The 22,796-nt window shown below is 64.2% G+C and overlaps 2 protein-coding genes across 5 annotated transcripts; one reads left to right on the forward strand and one right to left on the reverse strand.

The window, feature by feature from the left end:
- Positions 1 to 364: 364 nt before the first annotated feature.
- IDUA (alpha-L-iduronidase) lies at positions 365 to 17,218 on the reverse strand. 4 transcript variants are annotated; one of them, XM_080642122.1, is made up of 15 exons: positions 16,957 to 17,201; positions 16,032 to 16,172; positions 6,466 to 6,487; positions 4,993 to 5,078; positions 4,708 to 4,815; positions 4,119 to 4,214; positions 3,828 to 4,030; positions 3,563 to 3,742; positions 3,258 to 3,474; positions 2,764 to 2,976; positions 2,535 to 2,656; positions 2,325 to 2,450; positions 2,149 to 2,225; positions 1,748 to 1,848; positions 365 to 1,591 (listed from the first exon to the last, which is right to left on the reverse strand). In XM_080642122.1, exons 2-15 carry the CDS (start codon positions 16,084 to 16,086, stop codon positions 1,485 to 1,487), a joined length of 1,713 nt encoding a protein of 570 aa, XP_080498248.1. In that variant the 5' UTR covers positions 16,087 to 16,172; positions 16,957 to 17,201; the 3' UTR covers positions 365 to 1,484. The 4 variants fall into 4 exon arrangements, 3 of the variants coding, with proteins under 3 accessions (XP_080498248.1, XP_080498247.1, XP_080498249.1); XM_080642121.1 differs by lacking the exon at positions 6,466 to 6,487 and having other exon boundaries at positions 16,957 to 17,218; XM_080642123.1 differs by lacking the exons at positions 6,466 to 6,487; positions 16,032 to 16,172 and having other exon boundaries at positions 16,957 to 17,193.
- SLC26A1 (solute carrier family 26 member 1) lies at positions 11,497 to 15,691 on the forward strand. Its single transcript, XM_080642151.1, has 2 exons — positions 11,497 to 12,973; positions 13,505 to 15,691. Exons 1-2 carry the CDS (start codon positions 12,389 to 12,391, stop codon positions 15,035 to 15,037), a joined length of 2,118 nt encoding a protein of 705 aa, XP_080498277.1. The 5' UTR covers positions 11,497 to 12,388; the 3' UTR covers positions 15,038 to 15,691.
- Positions 17,219 to 22,796: the final 5,578 nt, after the last annotated feature.

Here is a 22,796-nt window from a genome sequence, read left to right on the forward strand (position 1 = left end):
TGGGGATTGAGCCTGAAACCCGGGCATGAGCCCTAGGTTGGAATCGAACCTGGGACCCTTCAGTCCACAGGCCGATGCTCTGTCTACTGAGCCAAACCAGCTAGGGCTATGGTAGTGTTTTGTTATGGCCGCCCGAGCTGACTCAGGGCTTCATTTTGGGGTAGGAACCCTTGTGCGGTCACAGTGGTCAGTGGGCAATGGTGTCCCACAAAGACACAAGGCCCCCCCCCCCCCCGCAGGCCCCGAGCCCTCAGACATCCACATGGGGAAAGGGGCATGGGGAACAGGTGCTGGCTTTGGGGTTCAGATGGACATACGACCAAACTGATGTCTCCCCCCCGTGACAAGGAGTTGGTGGCCCATGAACGTTTCTTTTCTTAAAAATATATTTTTATTGCTATCAGAGAGGATGGGAGAGGGAGAGAGAAACATCAATGAGAAAGAATCATTGATTGGCTGCCTCCTGCACGCCACACACTGGGGATCGAGCCTGCAACCCAGGCACGTGCCCTGACCGGGAATCGAACTGCAATCTCCTGGTTCATAGGTCGACGCTCAACCACCGAGCCACGCGGGCCCTGTTGAACTTTTCACACAGACACTGGATGGGCAGTCTGCAGGTGGACGGGCCTTGTCTTCTGTCTGCCCTTCCAGACCCATCCCCTCCCAATCTGAGCTCAGGGCAGGCAGCCCAGAGCGCGGTGGGGAGGAGTGGGATCGGGCCTCCACACCCTCCACTCCACCCGCAGGGACCCCAGGCCCAAGGTCTCTGCTCCCGCCCGGGTGAGCTCTCCACACCTCTCTGGTCTGCAGAGTCAGCGCTCCCTCACCTGCTCTGTCTGCCGGGGAGTGGTGGGCTGCGGGGCTGGGGTTCTGGACGCCCCTGTGGCTACCCTGCCCCTGCCCACAGCTCTATAGATGTCCCCAAACTGTCTTCAGCTGAGCACACCATCCGTCTCCCTCTGGGCCCAGACAGGGCACCAGGATGTCCGTGGAAACAGGCACAGCCCACTGGTGGCCTTTTCTGCTGCTGGCCACAGTCTGTGCCAGGCAGCCTGGAGCTCAGCCTGCCCCCACCTGGCAGGTGCAGGGAGAGCCCAGCTGGGCCTCAGGAAGTGGGTCCCCGCTTTGGGCAGAAGATGGGATGGGAATGGGGCCTGCTGCCCCTGGGTGCCACCAGAGACCCCAGCTGGGCAGGGAACCACCTAAGAGCACTGCCTCAGCCCCTCCGCCTGCTTCCCAACCTGGCACCCGCGGCGGGGGTGGGGGGGCGGGGAGAGGGGGCTCTGAGTGGCAGGGAAGCAAGGGAGATTGCTCCAGCGGTGTCTCCACAAAGGTCAACTCCAAGGCACAGGTATGGGAAGGCACTTTAAGGGGGTGAGTGACCGGGCGGGAGGGTGAACAGATCTGACAACCAACGGACAGCTGCTGCTGGCCCAGCCCACCGGTCAGCACAGGCGCAAAGTCACTGGACAGCAGGGCCCTCATGGGCCAAAGGCCTCCAGGTACCGCACTGGGTTCGAGAAGGGGCCTGGCCGGGCCCAGTAGTCCACCGCTCGAACCCGGTAGGAGCCAGAGACGACAGCCGTGTCTGGGAACACAAAGGTACATGCGTGTTCTGGAGCATGTGACCCCCTGAACCCACATCAAATTCCTGGCGCCCCTTGACCACAGGCTTGGCGAGGCCCCGGCCCCACCCCCACCCCACGGGCACCCGGCGGAGCCCCAGGAGTTGTGGCAGACGCACCTGGGCTGAACACGAAGAGGTTAAACGTGGACGGCTTCCGGCTGACCGGCGCGAACACCTGGCCATCCGGGGAGAACTGGACCTCGTATGTCCACAGGCACCTGGGAGGTCAGTCGGGACGGGGCTGGGGGGTCCAGGTGGTGGGGCGCGCAGGGCCCTCCCAGAGCCTGGTCCCCCCAGCCTCCTCCCGGCTCCTCAAAGGGCTCTGGGCACTCTGCCCGCTGTGAGGACAGGCCACGCTGGCGGGGGGGGGGGGGGGGGGGCGGGGGGGGCGGCAGGTGTGTGAGGGAGACTGCGTGGCCTCCGGGTGGTGAAGGCTACAGTGGACTGACCACGTGGGCTGCGCAGGCTGGGGGAGCATGTGGGTGGGGAAGGATGGGTGAGCGCCCGCACTCACGTACTTTGAGCCCATGCGCTCATCCGACCAGACCAAAAGCAGCTGCCCACGGGTCAGGGGCAGAGCGCGGAGCCGAGTCACCTGGGAAGAGGGAGGCGGCGTGACGGGGCACGATGGGCGGGGTGGACGGGGCGGGGCGGGGGGGGGGGCGCGGTGGGCGGGGCCGGGGCCGCCACTTGCCTGGCCCGGGGGCTCCTCGGGGCGCGCGCACACGTGCACCAGCAGCAGCGAGGGCAGCGGGAGCTCGCGGCGCAGCGTCAGGCGGCCGTCGGCGGGGAAAGGGCGCGGCGCGGTGACCACAGGGTCCTGGGGACAGAGCCGGGGACTCAGGGCCCTTGGACCGGAGGGCAGCCCCGCCCCTCACCCCCACCCCCCACCCCGCCCGCGGACCTCGGCCGCACGCAGGCGCCGGAACTGCTCTGGCGAGGGGAAGACCGGCCGGCCGAGGCGCTGCCACTCGGCGTGGGGGCTGCAGCGCCGGTTGTCCAGGTAGAGAGTGACGTACACGAGCCCTGCGGAGCCGGACAATGGGGCCCCGCCTCCCGGGCCAGCCCCTCCAGGCCCCGCCCCCGGACACAGCCTGCTGGGGCCACACCCCACTCTGGGACCCCTGGCTCACCCGGGCCCGGGGGCACCCCGTGCAGGCGCAGGGTCACAGCGGCGCTGCGGTTGGCGTGGGCGCGGGTGTCATCGCTCGCGTAGACCAGAACCGTGGCGCGCCAGGCGTCGGCGGGGCCAGCGGGGCGGTGGGCGCTGGCCAGGACGCCCACCGTGTGGTTGGTGTCCAAAACCGCCCCAGCTTGCGACACTTGGGCCCAGAGCTGCTCGCCGTCTGCGGGGCGCGGGCAGCAGTCACCACACGGAGGCTGCCATCCCTCTCCCCCCCGCCCAGGGCCTGGCTCCCCTCCTTTTGCTCCCCTCCACTGGGCCCCCCGCCAGGAGGTCCCGGACACACCGCAACCTCTGCGCCCACCCAGCAGGGCGCATCCACCCGGCTCCCCTGCCTCCTCAGGGCCTGGAATGACAGTCCCACCCAACCCGGGGTGTGCGCGCCCAGCCCCGCAGCGATACGACCTGGACCCCTGGACCGGACCAGACCGGGCCGGGCCTCACCCAGCAGGGCCAGCAGCCCCATGGCCGTGACCACCGGCTTGCGCAGCAGCTGCACGTGGGGCGGGCGCGTGTCGTTGACCTGGAAGCGCGCGGTGAGCGTGCGCTGGGAGAAGGGGTGCGGGTGGTAACTCAGGAAGGCGTTGTCGTTGCTCAGCAGCTCGTAGCGGGTGGAGGCGCTGCTGTTGGCCACCAGCAGGTCCTGGTGCTGCGCGATGACCTGTGGGCACCAGGGGGCTGGGACCTTGGCCGCCACCCACCGCCCCACCTTCCACCGCGGAGGGAACCGCGCCCGGGGCAGGGCCCACCTTCACCACCAGGGCCGCGTAGGTCACGTCCGCCCGCCACGGCTGCGGCAGCGACCAGCCCACCAGCGGGTCGGCTTCATCGTTGTAAATGGGGGTGTCGGCGAACTTGGGGAACAGCTGCTGTATCTGCTGCACGACCTCCTTCTCCTGCTCCAGGATGTAGATGGAGCTGCCCGCACCCTGCGGTCAGCAGCCCGGCCTCAGCACGGCCGGCCGGCGTCCACCCGAGAGACCGCCCCCAGGGCACGCAGGGTCCCTGCCGTACCTTCCTGTGCAGGGCGATGAAGTCCAGCCGCACGCCCAGCTCCCCCGTGAAGAAGTTGGCGCCGTGGTGGCAGTGCGCCAGGAGGCCCCAGCTCAGCGGGGAGCGCGGTGGCGGGTGGAAGGAGTCCCCAGGGCCGCCCAGGCGCAGAGCGGGGCTGGCCGCGCGCAGCCCCTCGGAGCAGGCGTCGTAGTAGTTGAAGAAGCCTGCGAGGTGTCAGAAGGGCGCACCCTCAGCCCCCAGTCCCGGAGCCCCGCCCCCTCCACACACACAGGTCCCGGAGGCCCCGCCCACCTTGCAAAGTCATGGACACGTTGTCGAAGTCCTTGTGGTCCGGCTCATTCCACGTCTCGAAGTTCCACTTGGAAACCTGCTCCAGTCCGTACCTATCTGCAGAGTGTCCATGGGGTGGTGTGTGGGCCCCTGCCCTGGAACAGGGCTGCCCAGGATTGGGGGTGTGGGTGTAGGGCTGTCTGACGCCTGTGAGTCTGCCCCCGCCCCCCACCCTGACCTCCCTCCCCATCAAGTTCATGACAGATGGATGCCTGGCCAGTATGGCTCAGAGGTTGAGCATCAGCCTATGAACCAGGAGGTCACAGTTCAATTGCTTGTCAAGGCACAGGCCCGGGTTACAGGCTCAATCCCCAGTGTGGGGCGTGCAGGAGGCAGCTGATCCATGGCTCTCTCTCATCATTGATGTTTCCCTCTCTCTCTCTCTCTCTCTTTCTCCCCTTTCCTCTCTGAAATCAATAAAAGTATATAGTTTTTAAAAGTTCACGACAGAGATTGGTGAGGAGGCTGCAGAGGTGCAGGAGGAGCACAGCCAGCCCAGGACCCTCCCCACCCCACCCCCGTCCCTCCAGGTCCCCGCTTCCTCACCCACCGATGTACCGCCTGGCCAGGAGGGAGACCAGTTCCTTCCACTCAAACACCTGCTGTTTGTCTTCAAAGTCAGTGAAGTGTCCAGAGGGGCTGCCCATCAGCTCGAAGCCTGCAACACAGGAGGATGTCTGTCCTGCTGCCCACCTCCCACACAGCCCCATGCTTCCCAGGCCTGGCCCCACCATGTCGTGCGAAGGCCAGTCCTGGGGTAGCAACCAGCCAGGACCCAGAGGGGCCAGGTCACAGGGAGAGTGCACCGTGGGCAGAGGCCAGGCCAGCCACTTACCCGGGAGGAGCTGGTTCTCCCTGAGAAGGTCCAGGTACCCATCCAGGTGAGTGAAGTTGTATCTCAGGCCCTGCCCCGCCGACCTTCTGTAGAAGGACACGGAATGTCAGGGCCCTGGGCTGGAACCGAGGCCACATTCACGCAGGTAGAGAATCCACAGGTGTACACAGGATTCAGCTCCACACTCATGGGTCCCCCCCCCCTTGGAAAAACACCAGTTATGGAAACCTATCCCTCACTGCCTAGTAAGAACTAGTGGTAAATATTTCTCTCTTTTCCGCATACAGCGCAGCTAGAGAGTGGTCTGGTTCCTGAGTAGGGGCTGCTGGGGGTTGAGAAAATGAAAGAGACAGACACAGAGATAGAAGGAAAGAGCAGGGGCTGGGTGGGACAGCTGTCCTCTGATGGAGAGACAGAGACCCAGAGTGGATACAGGGAGTTTATTTTATACAGCAAAATACCAGGAAGTTTTACTGAAGCCCAAGACAAAGGAGATTATGTGCATTCTTGTGGGTTCTTTGTAACCGTCACTTCTGGGGGGGCCCAGATAATCGTGTTTGTTCCTGGTGCTTGGCTGGATTTAGATAATGAAACCCACCCCCGGGCGCCTGGGCTGAAGGTCAGACTGACAACACACCTGCCTCTGGCAAGGTGTGTTTCCAGGATGCGGCTCTGCCAACACCACTGGATTCAGCTGACAATAATTAAAGAAATGCTCATGTGCCTTCCCAGGCGCTCTCTACACTAGTGCCTGTCCTGGAATCCCCAACCCAAAGCCATCCGGGGCTCTGAACAGCCAGGGGCTCAGGGGTGCGGCAGGCAGACAAGTCTAAGAATGATGCAACAGGATAGAGCAGGGAGAACCGGCATCCTGCAGACAGCTGGCCTGGACCAGGGGCTGGGGGACAATGGTCAACAGGACCCGCTCTCCTCTGCCCCCCTGGAGGCCAGCGCCCCTGTCTCCTCTCCCACACTCCAAGGGGCAACCTGGGCAGACAGGAACGGGGAAGACAGCCTCCCCTCCCTGCACACATCCCAGACAGAGGCCCACTGCCCTCAGGGCCCCTATTTGGAGAGGAACCGGGCATCACCAGGCAATTAAACAAATCAGACGTGCTGGGAGGGGGATGTGACAGGGAGCCAGGGTCAGGCAGGGGCGGGCCTTCCAGGTAGCGTCCAGGACCCCCACATGATGGGACAAACCAGCAATAAGAGTGCGCAGGGGACAGCTGGGACAGCGTGTGCCGTCCTGAGGCGGACATGCATTCCTGGTGATGGAGTGGCAGAAAGGCGTCTAGCGGACCGGGGCAGAACCAGGGTGTGGGTGTGAGAGATGAGGTCACACGGGGCCTGGCGACCACAGTGAGGAGGGACCCCGACTCAGGAGGAAATGGGGAGCCCTATCAGAGACCCAGGGAGAGCTGTGCCATGACTTTTTTTGTTTGCTTGTTTTTTGTTGTTGTTAATCCTCACCTGAGCACATTTTCCCATCGATCTTCAGAGAGAGTGGAAGGGAGAGGGAAAGACAGAGAGAAACACCGATATGAGAGAGACACATCGATTGGTTGCCTCCCGCCCGCACCAACCAGGGCCAGGATCGAGCCTGCAACCCAGGTACATGCCTTTGACCGGAATCGAACCCGGGACCCTTCAGTCTGTGGGCTGACGCTCTATCCACTGAGCCAAACAGGCCAGGGCTGGGTTTGCTTGTTTTTAAGACTCTTTTTTTTTTTTTTAACAGCAGTTTTATGTTTACAGCAAAATTGAGGGAGGTACAGAAACGTCCCATCCTGCCCCCCACAGCCTCCCACGATCAGCCTCTGCACCAGAGCGGGACATTTGTGACGACCAATGAGACGACACTGACACGGCATCGCCCCAGAGCCCTCAGTGTGCATTAGGGTCACCCTTGATGACGCGCATCCTGTGGGTTTGGAAAGATGTCTCATGACCCTCTCTACATTGTACAGAGAGTCTCAGGGCCCTAAAACCCTCCCCTGCCCCCTCCCTCCACCCCACACCCATGACAAACACCTCTTTCCTGTCCTCACAGTCCTTCCTTTGCCGTGTTTGAAAGGGTCCCCCTGGTACTAACTGGAGCCAGAAGATGGTCCCCAGGGGCAGGTGTGGTGTTCAGACCAGGAGGGCTGAGCAGGTGGGCTGAGAGGGAGCAGGGAGGTCTGAGAGGAAGGGCTGAAAGGGAGAGGGGGCGACCAGCACCTGATAGAGCCAGGAGAGCTGGGGGGGTGGGTCTAGCACAGCCCTCATTTCAGCTTGAGCAGTGTGGCAGGCAGGGGTGCAGGTGGCAGAGGCAGGCAGGGGTAAGCAGCAGAAAGATAGGTCACAAAGGTGGGCGTCCAGGGTGGACCTGGCTTTGGGCTAGGAGGAAGCGGGTGGTCCTGGTCAGGCCGTGGGCCTGGCAAGCAGGAGGTGGCCCAGGCAGGTGGGGAGGCAGGGGTTTGAGGGCCCCGCTTGAGGGCGTGCCCGGCCCACCCACAGGTCTGAGGGTGACAGCAGCGCGTTAGTGGCCTGGGCACCTGGCGGAGGGGTCACATGGGTCAGGCCCTAAACAACCCTTGTCTGTCTCCAGCCCACCCACAGCCTGGCCGGCCCAGCTTGTCCCCTGAACAGGTCAACACCCTCCCAGGTCCTCTTTCCCCACCCCTCACGGCACCCCATCAAGGCAGAGCCTGGGCCTGACCTGCAAAGCCCACCCACATGCACAGCCTCCTGCTCCTTCCGGCTGCCCCTCTGTGCAGGGGCCACTTCCCGCTCTGAGCCCAGCAGGACAGGCGTGTGCCCAGCAGGACAGGCATGAGCCCAGCAGGACAGGTGTGTGCACAGGACAGGCGTGAGCCCAGCAGGACAGGCGTGTGCACAGGACAGGCATGAGCCCAGCAGGACAAGCGTGTGCACAGGACAGGCGTGTGTCCAGCAGGACAAGCGTGTGCACAGGACAGGCGTGTGCCCAGCAGGACAAGCGTGTGCACAGGACAGGCGTGAGCCCAGCAGGACAAGCATGTACACAGGACAGACATGTGCCCAGCAGGACAGGCGTGTGCACAGGACAGGCGTGTGCCCAGCAGGACAGGCGTGTGCACAGGACAGGCGTGTGCCCAGCAGGACAAGTGTGCGCACAGCGAGGATATACCCCTCCCGCACCTCCCTCCCATCCAAAGGTCACAACCGGTAGCAAAAAAGAAAACTTAACAAGCACTTGGGTAAAAATTAAATGCATGCAGCAGGTGGGTTCCAAAGTCCCACAGATGTGTGGAGGGGGGCGGGGCGGAGAGACAGATGCAAACAATGGTGACCAAGTGCAAAGTGAAGACACAGGTCCCTGCACACCCACCCACACAGCGCTGGGCCCAGCAAGCCTTTCTAAATGTGGGCCCTGCTCAGCCTGGCCAGTGGGGAGCCCCTGGGGAGCCCCGGGGGCAGAGGTGTGCCCAGCCTCAGCCTGTCACCTGGATGAACTTGAGTGTCTGCTGGCCCGGCCAGCTAGGAACCCTGGGGCAGTCCTTGGGCCCCCGCGGTCGGTGCCTCCGCCCTGTTGGGAGGGGAAACGGCGCTGTACAGTCTTAGCTGGGGGCTGAGCGGTGAGGTGAGCGCACTGCCCATGCCAGGACTCCCCCCGCAGAGGCCTGGCTCACACACGCGGACTTGGCCACCGCCCGAGCGCAGGGCCCCTCCATCGGACGGCCGGGCGGTAGAACCTGGGCTTGCGGCACAGCGGAGTAGCCTCCCGCACGTGGCCAGGGCGCGGCTGCGGCACAAGGGCCTCATTCACAGCGCGCTGGCCGGCGGTGCGCGGCTCGGGAGCCCCCACCCCAGGGCCTGAGCACGTGGCCCCGAGGACGGAGCTGCCCACGGCCCGGTGAGTGCTCGGTGCTTGCGGGAACCGAGCCGGTCGCCCGAGCTTGGCAGGGGGGACGCGGAGCGGGGCGCGCGCGCGCGCGCACGCGGTGGGATATGCAGGTGGAGACCCAGGCCGGGGGCTCCCAGAGGGGGGATGGTGTGCCCGGAGGCGCGGTCTGCCCTCCCGGGATGGGGGTGGGAGGGTGTCCGGCCAAGGGGCCGGGAGGCGGGTCTGCTTGGCCTTCCTTCTGGAACCCGGGGGCGCTCGCACACGCGCTGTGGCGGCGGGGCTTTGGGGGCGGGGGAGACTCGGGTCTGTCCTCAGGGCCCTGGAGACTGAACCGTGTCTGGAGGCTCCCCTTTACTTGTAGGAATACAGTGTCTCCTTCTCCAGTAACTGTCCTTAACCATGAAAACCTCGGCTGGAAGACAAATATTAAGGAAATAACGTGTGGGTGTGGCAGGGAATGGGCAGGCGGCAGGCCCTGGAGACCCCAGCCCCTGCCCTGAGCCAGAGCCTGCAGCTGGGGGGAGGGGCACGGGGGGCCCAGACACCTGCCCAAGTGCCTGGCCAGACCACAGCACAGCATTGTCACCCAGGGGATACCAGACAGAAGAGCAGGCTGGGGTGTGGGTGTGGGTGCTAGACCCAGGGGCCCTGCCATTCTCTCCAAGGGCAGATGCGACCTCAGTGAGTTCCTTCACCTGCTCAGCTGGTAGGAGCTGGGGGGTATCAGGCTCAGTCCACACTGCCAAGGACGGCCAAGGCCAGGCTGCCACGCAGCTGACAATGGGGCGCACGGAAAACAGCCCTCCCCGAAATACCCACCTGCCCAGAATCCCACCACAGGTGCTACAAACCCAGACAGCCTCCCAGGTCCTGCCCCCTCCTCCATTAGGTTTCCCCCCCAAATAACCTCCCCCTTCCTAAGCCCCCCACATCCTGTCCCAGCACCGATGCTCATCACTCCCAGCCCCCAGCCCGCATGCACGTGTCTGCACCCCAGAACCCTCCATGCCTCTTACATATGTATATGGTATTGGTTTCAGAGCAGAAGGGAGAGATGGAAACATCAATGAGAATCATGGGTCGGCTGCCTCCTGCACACCCCACAGTGTGGCCTGACCTGGACTTGAACCATGATCTCCTGGTTCATAGGTCCACGCTCAACCACCTCCATGCCTTTCAGCTCTGGTGTTCCCCACCCCAGGCAGTGAGCCCAGCCCCCAGGGGCAGCATGGCCCCACCTCACAGCCCCCACTTCTGCCCTCAGGGGCCACCGGGGAGTTCCCTCACTGCCCTTTCCAGGTAGCTGGTTCAGGAGACAATTGTTTTATGACCCCTCAGTAGCTGCCCTCCCCGCACCCACACCTCCTCAGAAGTGCACCTTATTGGCCCTACGTTGGGACTTGAGGCCCTGAACTTCTGACTCACCCCACCCAGACCTTGGGCCAGTGAACTGCAGTTCCTCTGGCAAACAGCTCCCCGGGGTGAATGGATCCCAGGCCCAACTCCCAGGCAGTACAGCCCTGGCTCTGCCCTGTGCGGCCTAACGCAGACTCTTCAGACCTGGAGATAGAGCCGGCCTAGCAGGTGGTTACCTCACTGCCTTGAGGTGTGGGGACCCCTCCCAGTCCCTGGCCATCCACCCCGGGGCATCTCTCCCATCTTTGCCTCCAAATGGGGCTCCTGGTCTCCCCAGCGAGGCCAGGGCTTCGGGGCCAGGACAGGACCTGTAGGCAGGCTTCCCGAGGTCCCCAAATGGGCTGAGTGTGATGGGGTCTGGAGGGAGCCCCTCAACCTCTCACTGTCCCGTCGGGCGGAACAGAGTCCTGCAGGTGGGTGGCTGCTGACTCTGGCAGCGCCCGTGGGGATGGGAGGGTCAGCTGGGCCAGGGCCAGGGCCTCCGGGACAGCAGCCAGGCCAGCTCAGCCCTCCAGCGCCACAGGGACCACCACCTCCAGGACGGGGAGCCCTTGAGGCTTCAGCACCCCCAGGATCATCCCCTGCTCACCCACTCCTTTACTTAAAAAACGGGGGACTGAGGTTCTGAATAACCACTGCAAACACGGCAGCCTGCCCTTAGCGTGTCGTGGGGGGCAGGAGGCCTCGTGCCAGCCCTGCCAGGCGGGCCCTTCCTCCAGAGAGAATGCACCTGCAGGGAGCCAGGCGCCTGCCACTCACAAAGGGTCAGCACTGGGCTGGGGCACAGGTGGTTGGGCTCCGGGGGACAGACTCCGGACCTGTGGCCACAGCAAGAGGGGCACACCTGACTGGTGCCAGAATCTCAGTGCCTGGTAACCCCCCTCCCCTTGGCAACACACACACACACACACACACACACACACACACACACACAGCAGCCTTTCACACAGACATAGAACAGAGAGGATGTCGGGGACCCCTTCCCTGGTCCATACCCATCCTTTAGGGTCCCGGGTGTCAGGGCCTCCTCCCCCAAGCATCCTGCCCAGCCACGCGCTGCCCCGGGCAGCCCGGTCCCCCACCTGCAGCCCCGTCCCGGGAGGCTGGGAGCCTATCGGGGCCACACGTGTAATTATTCGGGGCCTGATTACAGCACAACTCCCAGGTTGGCCGCTCAGGTCACACGCGTCTGGGGGAACCCGTGACTCAGCAGTCTCTGGGGTAAATAATTTAATGGCCAGCCCAGCCCGCCAAGGACTGCCTGCAGTCGGGCTCGGGGTCCAGCCAGCCAGCCAGCAGACCCGGGCCGGGCCGGGAGGACAGACAGCCGCTGGCCCTCACTACCCACCGAGCCCGAGCCCGAGCCCGTGAGGGTTCCCTCAGGTAAGAGTCCTGCGGGGCCTGTGTGGACCTGAAGGCTCCCAGGGGAGAGGAACGGGCCAGGCTTCTTTGGGGGACCCTCAGCACAAGGCAGGTGGCATTAAAGTCCCAGGCCGTGGGGTGAGGTCTCTGGACACAGCTTTCCTCGGTCCCCTAACGGGAAGAACCACCCGGAGTCCATGGGGCTGTGCCCGTGCCTCACGCCCTCCACGCCCCGGCAGTCCAGGCCCAGCTCTCAGCACAGGCGGGGAGTGACCAGGGTGAGGTCACTGAGAGGGCAGCGTCAAGGGCCCCAGTCCGGGCTGAGCAGCCGGGCGGGGATGCTCGCTGTGCGCCGAGTGCGGGGACAGGGTCGGGCCAAATGGCAGGCACGGCCCAGCTCGCGTGTTGCACGGTGCACCCGTGTGTTTTGAGGCAAGACCAGGAGAGCTGCCTCACACGTGGAAAGGGGGCCCTGCAGTCGGAACAGACAGCTGGCCCTGCAAGGCCACTCTCCCAAAGCAGCTGCCAGGGTTCCTGCCACGGGGCCCGGCAGGTGGCGAGGGCTGCCGCTCCTTCCCCCGAGGGCCAGAGGGAGCTCAGGGGTCTGGACGGGGGTGTCGGGTGAGGGGTGAGGGCAGGGCCTGGGCCTGGACAGGGAGGTGGCCGGGGCGCAGCAGAGCCTGGGTCTGTGACGAACCTCCCACGGCCCCACGTCTCCATGGCAGGTTCCCGAGGGCCTGGCTCCCCACGATGGACGTGTCCCCCGAGCAGCAGGGCGGAGCACCGGTGCTGGTCCGCCGGCGGCCCCCGGCACCCCCAGGCCCGCGCCGGACGCTGAAGGCCAGGCTGCGGCGGAGCTGCGTGTGTAGCGTGCAGGGGGCGCGGGCGCTGGTGCAGGACCTGTTCCCCGTCGCGCGCTGGCTGCCCAGGTATAGCCTGCGGGAGGACCTGGCGGGCGACGTCACGTCCGGGCTGGTCATCGGCATCATCCTGGTGCCCCAGGCCATCGCCTACTCGCTGCTGGCCGGGCTGCTGCCCGTCTACAGCCTCTACACGTCCTTCTTTGCCAACCTCATCTACTTCCTCATGGGCACTTCCCACCACGTCTCCGTGGGCATCTTCAGCCTGCTCTGCCTCATGGTGGGGCAGGTGGTGGACCGAGAGCTCCTGCTGGCTGGTTTCGACCCCGCCCAGGACGGCCCCGGGCCCGGGAACAGCAGCAGCGCCCTCAACGCCTCAGCTGCCAGCCTGGCACCCGGGCTGCTGGACTGCGGGCGCGACTGCTACGCCATCCGCGTGGCCACTGCCCTGACGCTGATGACTGGGATTTACCAGGTGAGGAGCCGGCGCGGGGGTCCTGCCGAGCTGCGGGGAGCCCCGTTGGGTTCTCACGGTGCCCCGGGAGGGCCAAGCCCCCGGGAAGCGCAGGTTGGAGCCTCCAAGGATGGGGGGTTTAACCACAGGAACAGGACAGAGCAGGGCACAGGCAGAGGGAGGCCTGAGATGGCGCCCGGGGCAGAACAGCTGGGCGGAGGGTGCCCAGGGCCCATGGAGCCTGCGGCCAGCGGCAGCCTGAGCAGGAATAGGTGGCCGGAGTGACTGGCCCACATGGTCTCCCCGGGCTTCCTGCCCCCGGTGGGACGCTGGGGGCTGCCTGCCTTCCTAGGGCCTCCCCGTACCACCCTCTCCTGTTCCGGCTTGTCCACCGCAACCCCAAGGTCCCCCTCCATTGCCTCTGGGTCTCGGGAGGGGGCAGTACCACTTGTGGGGCGGGAGGGGGTGCCTTCCTGTGGCTGGTCAGGCTCTCTGTGCGGCCACCCCCTCGGCCGCAACGGACAGCCACTCCCTCACGACCTCGGCCCACAGGTCCTCCTGGGCGTCCTGCGGCTGGGCTTCGTGTCTGCCTACCTCTCGCAGCCGCTGCTCGACGGCTTCGCCATGGGGGCCTCGGTGACCATCCTGACGTCCCAACTGAGGCACCTGCTGGGGGTGCGGGTGCCCCGGCACCAGGGGCTGGGCCTGGTGGTCCGCACGTGGCTGAGCCTGCTGCAGAGCGCCGGGCAGGCCAACCTGTGTGACGTGCTGACCAGCGCCGTGTGCCTGGCCGTGCTGCTGGCGGCCAAGGAGCTCTCGGACCGCTGCCGGCACCGCCTGAGGGTGCCGCTGCCCACGGAGCTGCTGGTCATCGTGGCGGCCACTCTTGTGTCCCACTTCGGGCAGCTCCACGCCCGCTTCGGCTCCAGCGTGGCCGGCGACATCCCCACCGGCTTCGTGGCCCCCCGGGTGCCGGACCCGGAGCTGATGTGGCGCGTGGCACTGGACGCTGTGCCCCTGGCCCTCGTGGGCTCCGCCTTCTCCGTCTCGCTGGCGGAGATGTTTGCCCGCAGCCACGGCTACTCGGTGCGCGCTGACCAGGAGCTGCTGGCCGTGGGCTGCTGCAACGTGCTGCCCGCCTTCTTCCACTGCTTCGTCACCAGCGCCGCCCTGGCCAAGAGCCTGGTGAAGACGGCCACCGGCTGCCGCACGCAGCTGTCCAGCGTGGTCAGCGCCGCGGTGGTGCTGCTGGTGCTGCTGGCGCTGGCGCCGCTGTTCCGGGACCTGCAGCGCTGCGTCCTGGCCTGCGTCATCATCGTCAGCCTGCGGGGGGCCCTGCGCAAGGCCAGGGATGTCCCGCAGCTGTGGCGGCTCAGCCGGGCCGACGCGCTGGTCTGGGTGGCCACGGCGGCCACCTGCGTCCTGGTCAGCACCGAGGGCGGGCTGCTGGCAGGCCTGCTCCTCTCACTGCTCAGCCTGGCCAGCCGCACCCAGCGCCCCCGCGCCGCCCTGCTTGCCCGCATCCGGGGCTCCTGCTCCTACGAGGACACCGCCGAGTTCGAAGGCCTGGTCCCCGAGCCCGGGGTGCAGGTGTTCCGCTTCGCAGGGCCACTCTGCTACACCAACAAGGACTTCTTCCTGAGGTCCCTCTACAGCCTCACGGGGCTGGACGCGGGACGCGTGGCGGCCGGGAGGGCGGAGCGAGGCCCGGAGGCTGGGGCCAGCGAGGGCGGCCCCGTCCAGGACAAGGACCGGGGCCCGGTGAGCAGCACGGCCGCGCTGGTGCCCACGCCGGCGCCGGGCTTCCACACGGTGGTCATCGACTGTGCCCCGCTGCTGTTCCTGGACGCGGCCGGCCTGGCCACTCTGCGGGACTTGCAAAGAGATTACGGGGCGCTGGGCATTGCCCTGCTGCTGGCCTGCTGCAGCCCCCCGGTGAGGGACGCCCTGCGCAGAGGGGGCTTCCTGGGGCGCGGCCAGGAGGGCGCGGGGGAGGAGGCGCAGCTGCTCCACAGCGTGCACGACGCCGTGCAGGCGGCCCGAGCCCGTCACAGCGAGCGAGCGCCCGCCAACTCCTCGCTGTAGCGGAGGCGGCACGGCCCAAACCCAGTCCCAGCGGTGCCCACGCCGATGCCCACGCCGATGCCCTCACCACCAATCACCCAGACCCACTCCTCCAGGGCATGGGCGCCATGTCCTCCCGGGAGGGCAGGGGAGCCTTTAAAACAGACGCCACCTCTGTGCGAAGCTGGACCCTGGTGCTGTGTTGTGGGGGCCAGTCTGACACTCGGAGTTACTGTCTTATTTGAACGAGGACCTGAGACAACCCAGTGGCCTGGGCCCCCGCAGTCCCTCCCCCCGGGGAGAGCGGGCAGCTCTGGCCAGGCCGGAGGGTCTGTGTCTCTGGAAGCTCCCCCAACACCCCCCCCCCAAGTGTCCCTTACACCTGGCCAGGCCCCGGCCGGGCCTGTAGGGCCAAGGCCATGACGTGACCAGCGCAACCTCAGGCAGCCCGCGCGCAGCACCTCCCCGCACAGCCGACTCACGAACACCCAGCACATGTCTAGCCGGTGTGGCTCAGTGGCTAGAGCGCTGGCCTGTGGACTGGAAGGTCCCAGGTCTGATTCCGGTCAAGGGCACATGCCTGGATTGTGGGCTCGGTCCTCAGGGGCGTGCAGGAGGCAGCCAGTCAATGGTTCTCTCTCATCACTGATGTTTCTCTCTCTCTCCCCCTCTCTGAAATCTAATAAAAATAAAAATAAAAAACCCAGCACAGGGTCCGAGTGTGAATACTCGCTGGAGCGGTCCAGCCACAGAGCCAGGGCGGCGGGACCCAGCCCCACCCTGAGCGCCAGGTGACCAGCAGGAAGCCAGCAGGGCCCATCCCGGACGGGACCCGTGAGCCCGAGGACACTTTGCTAGGAACGTGGGGGCGAGGGCTCCTCGGAGCCAGGTTCCCCTCCCCGGTGCCCCCACAACAGCCGCACCGCACTGTCGTCCATGGACACAGCCTCGGTCCTGTCTCCGTCAAGTGGGCTCTGCCCAGCCGCTCAGGACTGCCCACCCCTCCACCACCCACCTGGCCGTGACGAGCTCCAGCAGCCAGTGGGTCCGAACCTGCTGGATGCCGCCATGGGGGACGGCGCCCACGTAGGCCAGGTTGAGCTGCTGGTCCCAGCTGAGGTCGTACTGGTCAGCCCGGCTGTGTGGCAGTGGGGGGCTGGGGACAGAACAAGGGCGTGGGAGCATTAGTCTCCGTGAGGGAGGCCCACAGACCAGCCTCGCCCAACATCCGCACGGACAAAGCCACGGCCAGGCGGGTCCGGCAGGCAGACTGGGAAGTGTCCGCAAGCGAACGATGCTCTCCTTGGTGCAATACAATGACCCCCACGACAGAAATGTTGTGAAGTCTCATGTTTTGGGGGATAGGGGTCTCCCTAAGGAGAAAGGACTACATCCCCGCCCCCTCCGTGCTCCGGCAGCCGCAGATCTGAGCTCGAAGCCTGACAGAGGGGGTTGGGGACCCACCGCGTGGGGACAGGTCCCAGGGCAGGGGTGCCCTACAACCCTCGGGCTGCCCCTGGGAGGCCTCTGGGTGGCCGAAGAGCCGTGTGCTGAGACAAGGCCCTCCCCGGGGCATGCTGCCAGCCATGCCGCCTCCGCCATCAGGCACACTCAGCGGGGCCCAGGCCTCCACCACCCCGTCCTCCCTCAGCTAGAAAACCCTGGAGGCGCCCCAAGCACCCATGGAGCCGGACCGAGGAGACCCCCGCTGAGCGAGGGTGGGCCTCAGAGCAAGGAGTGGGCCGGCTGGGGCCGCCTTCCTTACTTGGTAGCACCCACTGTGTGCCATGGGCGCAGGAGCCTGTGTCTCCGCACGCGCGACAAGGGGGTCCCGGAGACCCGGGAGCCGGGCTCGGGGCTCAGGTTAGAGGAGCGCTCAGCGGGAGAGGCGCGGGGGCCGCCCGAGCCCCCCGAGTCCGTGGCCCCGCCGCCACGCTCACCAGAAGCCGGTGCTCCTCCAGAAGGGCCGGAGGGGCCGCAGCGCGCGAGCCGCGTCCACGCGCACCAGGTGCGGGGCCTCGGCCAGAGCCGCCGGGAGCGCGACCAGGAGCGCGAGCAGCAGCGCCCCGGGCTTCGGGGGGCGCATGGCCGGGCGCGGCGCGGGGACACCCCGGCCCCTGCCAGCCCGCGGGGTCCTCTGCGCTCCCAGAGCGGAGATCTGCGCCACGTCGGGCGGTTCCGCCTCCGGGTCGCGCGCCACCTGACGCCATCAAGGGGCGGACCCTCGGGGCCGGGCCGTCGGGGCTGGGGCGGGGCCTCGGTGGGCGGGGGTGTGTGTGTGGGCGGGTGGGGGGCAGTGCAGAGGAGGGAGCGGCGGGGGTGGCTTAGGGGCGGGGCGGGCACTCTGGGTGGGGTCTCTCCGGCCTCCAGCCGCGGGGAGGTTGGATTGCTGATTCCCCCGGAAGGTTCCTTCCCGCACGCCCTCCCCGCCCCCCGGGATGACAGTCCAGTCCCCGGCCACGCGCGGGACCCTTAGCAGCCGGGTGTCTGGGCAGCAGCACGAGGCTGAGCCCCGTTCTGTGGCTGCGTTGGCAGCTGCCCTGGAGGCCGGGCGGGGCCGAATGGGGCTCGGGGCGGGGCTTGCTGGCGGGCGGTGGGGTGAGGGGCACCTTGGGGCAGTAGGACCAGCTGACGGGTGGATGTGTGGGAAGAGGAGCAGAGGCCAAGGCGACCCGGGTTTAGGGGGCATTTTCTGAACGTGGGGCTGTTGTCAAGGCACGGCTACGGTCCAGGACAAGCTGCCTCGGAGAAGCCAAGTGACGTTTCTTTTTTTTTTAATTTTTTAAAAAATATATTTTTATTGATTTCAGAGAGGAAGGGAGAGGGAGAGAGAAACATCAATGATGAGAAGGGATCATGGATCGGCTGCCTCCTGCACGCCCCACATGGGGATCGAGCCCGCAATCTGGGCATGTGCCCCTGACTGGGAATGGAACTGTGACCTCCTGGTCCATAGGCGGACGCTCAACTGCTGAGCCATGCGGGCCAGGCTCAGGTGACGTTTCTAGTAGACAGTGGGGTGACCCCACCTGTGACCCGCGGGAGAGGGAGGGAGTCCCATGGGAATGTTTACACTTTACGCTGCAAATCCGCTGAGGGGGTCACACAGCCTCATACCACCCAGCAGTCCGTCGGCCCCTTCCAGGCAGCGTGGCCCCACTCTGCAGTCCCGTAGGCTGGTGACAACAGTATTTTAAGAGAGAGGAGCTGGTGATTTTCTAAAGGCGATGGGATATGTCAGCTGCAGAACCAAGAAGCGCTGTGAGGTCATGGTGATAAAGCGGGAGACAGACAGACAGGGCTGCTGGTGCCGCTGGACCGAAGGCCTGCCGCCCGCATCGGGCACAGCGTGGGTGCTGACACCTCCGGCTCCAAAGGAAAACCTCAATGTCCTGAGAGTGAATGACTGCAAACCTGGGATTCTAACTCCAGCAAAAAATATGCTTAGAAAATGAAGCTCGGCCGAAACCGGTTTGGTTCAGTGGACAGAGCGTCGGCCTGCGGACTGAAGGGTCCCGGGTTCGATTCCGGTCAAGGGCATGTACCTTGGTTGCGGGCACATCCCCAGTAGGGAGTGTGCAGGAGGCAGCTGATCGATATTTCTCTCTCATCGATGTTTCTAGCTCTCTATCTCTCTCCCTTCCTCTCTGTAAAATATCAATAAAATATATTTAAAAAAAAAATGAAGCTCGCCCTGGTCGGTTTGGCTCAGTGGACAGAGCGTCGGCCTGTGGACCGAAGGGTCCCAGGTTCAATTCCAGTCAAGGGCACTACCTCAGCTGCAGGCTCCTCCCCGGCCCATGCCCTGGTGCAGGAGGCACCCAATCGATGTGTTTCTCTCCCATTGATGTTTCTCTCTGTCTTTCCCTCTCTCTTCCATTCTCTCTAAAAATCAATGGAAAAATATCCTGGGGTGAGGATTAAAAAAAAAAAAAAAAGAAGGTCTATGGCTCAAATAAACTCACAGAAATTCTCTAAAAAAAAAGGAGGAGGCGGTCCAATAGACATTTCAGAGAAACAAACTCTGAGAACAGTTGCCGTGAAGGGTGCCCTTCCCGGAAGTCGGCCAACAGGCCTGGGGACAGGAGGGTGGGGCAGGAGGAAGTCTCCGAGGAGTGTCCTGGAAAACCGTGACCAGGGTGTTGTGTGGGGCCTGCCATAGGCCCAGGGAATCAAACCGTGTGACAGTGACATGGAAGTGGGAGGGGAGTGACCGGAGTGTGGCCCGCGGCCCGCCAGGCCTGTGAGCGTGACTCCGGGTGAAGGGACTTTGCGGGCGTGATTAAGTTAAGGCTCTCACACGGGAGATGATCTCAGATTATCCGAGTGGGCGCTAATGCCATCCTTGGGAGGGGAGGCGGAGGGACACTGGATGCGGAGAGACCAGACCTCAGAGAAGAGGTTTGGCCCGGCCGGTGTGGCTCAGGGGTTGAACATCGACCTATGAACCAGGAGGTCACGGTTCAATTCCCAGTCAGGGCACATGCCTGGGTTGCGGGCTCGATCCCCGGTGTGGGGGGTACAGGAGGCATCCAATCGATGGTTCTCATCATTGATGTTTCTCTCTCTCTCTCCTTCATCTCTGAAATCAATAAAGACATATATTTTTTAATTTTTTTAAAAGAGATTTGAAGCCGAAACCGGTTTGGCTCAGTGGATAGAGCGTCGGCCTGCGGTCTGAAAGGTCCCGGAACCGGTTTGGCTCAGTGGATAGAGCGTCGGCCTGCGGTCTGAAAGGTCCCGGGTTCGATTCCAGTCAAGGGCATGTACCTTGGTTGCGGGCACATCCTCAGTGGGAGGTGTGCAGGAGGCAGCTGATCGATGTTTCTCTCTCATCGATGTTTCTGACTATCTACCCCTCTTCCTTCCTCTCTGTAAAAAATCAATAAAATATATTAAAAAATAAATAAATAAATAAATAAATAAATAAAAGAGATTTGAAGATGGCTCTGAAACGTGGACCCAGGGTTTGTCTTCATCCGTGAGGCGAGACAGCCACGCGGAAATGATTGTCATAAAGGGAGACGCTGGTGCCCACAGGCCCTGGGAACAGGAGGCAGGGCCACAGCGGGAGGGAGGGCTGGGGCGCATTATTCCCCCTCCTCCTGGGAAATGCAAGGTCATTTCTCTCTCTGGCTGAAAGCAGGGCCCGAGGTCTGGGCAGTCCTCTCCTGGGGATGGCCCCGTCCACGGTAGCATCAGGTTTTCCCCTTCTTTCTTCTCTTAAACAAAACACCTATTGTCTTTTCTCTGAAACAGAGTCTGGCTTGCATCCCCAGACAGGCAAAAATGTTCCCTCCTTCCCCCGCCCGTCTGTCCGCCTGACTCCATTTACTGTATCTGCTTGTTTTCTGTATTCTGGACTCCTGGGACCTTGGTTCTGGACAGACTGCCCCAACCCCATGGCCCTCCAGTCCCTGGAGTCGGCTAAGAGGCCCCTGTGAACACCTTTGATTACAAGTCAATCCGACCAGTTCATCATCGCACCTCAGACGCCAAGCCAGGTCCCGGACGGCTAGGGCCTGCCCTCCCTGCGCCAGGCTGCTGAGTTTATCCCCACGAAGCCACACTAAACTCACCCTCTCCCTCCTGTGAAAGCCCCAATCAGATCAGAACTCTGGGCCACCTCCCTGGGCTCCTGAGTCTGCCTCCCGGCCCGCACTGGGGCATCCCTGTGCGGCTCTGCACGCCCCTTCTCCCGGGACGTGCACGTAGTAAGTTGTTCCTTCAAAGACAGTTGCCTCTCTCTCTGTCGCCTTACCACATCTGACGGGAACAAATCCTGGGGACACATTTTATTTTCTCTCTCCCTCTCTCTCTCTCTCTCTCTCTCTCTCTCTCTCTCTCTATATATATATATATATATATATATATATATATATATTGATTTCAGAGAGGAATGAAGAGGGAGAGAGTGCTAGAAACATCAATGATGAGAGAGAATCATTGATCTGCTACCTTCTGCACACACCACACTGGGGATCGAGCCTGCATGCAACCCGGGCATGTGCCCTGACTGGGAATCGAACCATGACCTCCTGGCTCATAGGTCAACCCCTGAGCCATGCCAGCAGCCCGGACTTGGGGACAAGTTTTGGAACACAGATGCTGTGCTGCTGCTTTGGTGATGGAGGAAGGGCCATGGGTGCGGGAACGCAGGAGCTGGACAAGGCGGGCAGGTGGCCTCTGGGGGACTTGGTCCTACCCACACCGGACACACACAGAGGCATGTGCTGTCCTAGACCCGGCCCCCAACGTCTGGGCCTTAAGACGGCGTGGCCCTGGGCACCTCAGGGACACAGCAGGTCCGCACAGTGGCATGAGCTCCCCAAGGGCCACATCATTTTGTAAAATTTGCTAAACTAAGATACCGTGCCCCCGGAGGTCCCCACACTATCTCACGTTCCCTCTGTCACGCTTCCCCTCATGTTGGGGTGGCGCTGGGGAGGCGGGGTGCCTTCGGGATCTGACTGAGGGGAGTCGAGCTGTGGGAACAGTGGCCGGGGTTAGCTGAATGTGTCATCTGTGTCACTTGCAGGCCCTTCTCTGCATAGCGAGGTTAGCACCAGACATCCCAGCAGAAACAGCGTGAGGAACACCCAGGGCAGTTAACCCCGGGGAATCACACTGGCTGCTGGGAGAGGGTAAACCGGCTGCTACTTGACAGGAAGTGCTGGGTTGGCCAGATAAACTGCAGCCGCACAGCAGTGTGACCAGGCCGGGGTCAGAAGGGGCCTCTTAGATGTCACCGCACCGAACGCCCCCAAAACTCTCCAGCTGGCGGGTGGAAGAAGCTCCACAAAGTTCTCTCCAGACCTGACAGCCGTCTTGACAGCGGAGGTGATGCCGGCGGTGCGGGCAGTCCAGCCGGAGCGTCTGTGAAACAGCCACCTCCATCTGCTTCCCAGCCTCCTGTGCTAGAGGGACTCGATGCTTCCTTTTTGCTCCCTGGAAAATGATATTGCAAAATCAGTGTAAAAAAAGACAAGACAAAATTAGTCTAAAAAGTATCATTGTCTCCGGGGCTGAGCGTCATCGCCCTATGAACCAGGAGGTCACAGCTCCATGCCCGGTCAGGACACAAGCCCAGGTTGCGGGCTTGGTGGGCCGCCCCTCCGCAGAGCCGGGTGCCCAGCAGGGCTGGGGCGGGGCGGGGGGGGGGTGTCCACTGCCGGGAGGGAAGGAGGGACGCCGGCGCCTCGGCCTTCCCACGGGAGAACTGATGTGAGGGGCCCCTGAAAGGCCATCTGCAAACAGGCAGGCAGCAACAGCCTGGCGGGCTGCAGGTCCTGCGGACGCTGGCTGAGGCATCAGTCCCGGTTTGCGGTGAGGACGGGGGCCGGGCGCCTGGGGTGCTGCGGACAGGAGGTCCGCGCGTCCGAAGACCCCCCCAGGCCCGCCCAGCCCAGGGCGGTTTCCATCGCCCTGTTCCTCTCCCGTGGACGCCGGCCTGGCCCCGAGTCCAGCCCAACCCGGGGCCTCGGGATGTGCCGCGCGCTCGCGGGGTCGCCCTGCGCAACCGGGAGTCACAGGCGGGATCCGGGGACCGCGTGGGAGGAGTCCCTCTGCGCAGACGCGCTCCTGCACGCCACCTGCGTCGATGTCGGGAGGCCGCGTGCGCGTGCGAGGCAGGCACCGTCCTGCTCGCCAGGCAGCCCCACACGGCGCTGTCGGGACCCTGACTGGGACCCCAGCTCCGCAGGCCCGCCCCGCCCCGCCTCCCGCCCGGAGCCACGCCCCTCCCAGGCCCCGCCCCTCAGGACCGCCACGGTAGGCCCTG

Source organism: Plecotus auritus, assembly GCF_963455305.1.
Source record: "Plecotus auritus genome assembly, chromosome: 1".
NCBI classification, from domain to species: domain Eukaryota; kingdom Metazoa; phylum Chordata; class Mammalia; order Chiroptera; family Vespertilionidae; genus Plecotus; species Plecotus auritus.

Bases quoted from the DNA above. Each gene is read 5' to 3' on its own strand.
- SLC26A1 (XM_080642151.1), top strand. From the start codon at position 12,389: ATGGACGTGTCCCCCGAGCAGCAGGGCGGAGCACCGGTGCTGGTCCGC. The intron at 12,974-13,504 runs GTGAGGAGCCGG...CTCGGCCCACAG, and splicing joins TGATGACTGGGATTTACCAG to GTCCTCCTGGGCGTCCTGCG.
- IDUA (XM_080642121.1), bottom strand. From the start codon at position 17,102: ATGCGCCCCCCGAAGCCCGGGGCGCTGCTGCTCGCGCTCCTGGTCGCG. The intron at 4,215-4,707 runs GTGGGTGAGGAA...GACACTCTGCAG, and splicing joins CCTGGCCAGGCGGTACATCG to ATAGGTACGGACTGGAGCAG. The intron at 2,977-3,257 runs GTGAGGCCCGGC...CGCGCCCCGCAG, and splicing joins GGGGCTGCTGGCCCTGCTGG to ACGGCGAGCAGCTCTGGGCC.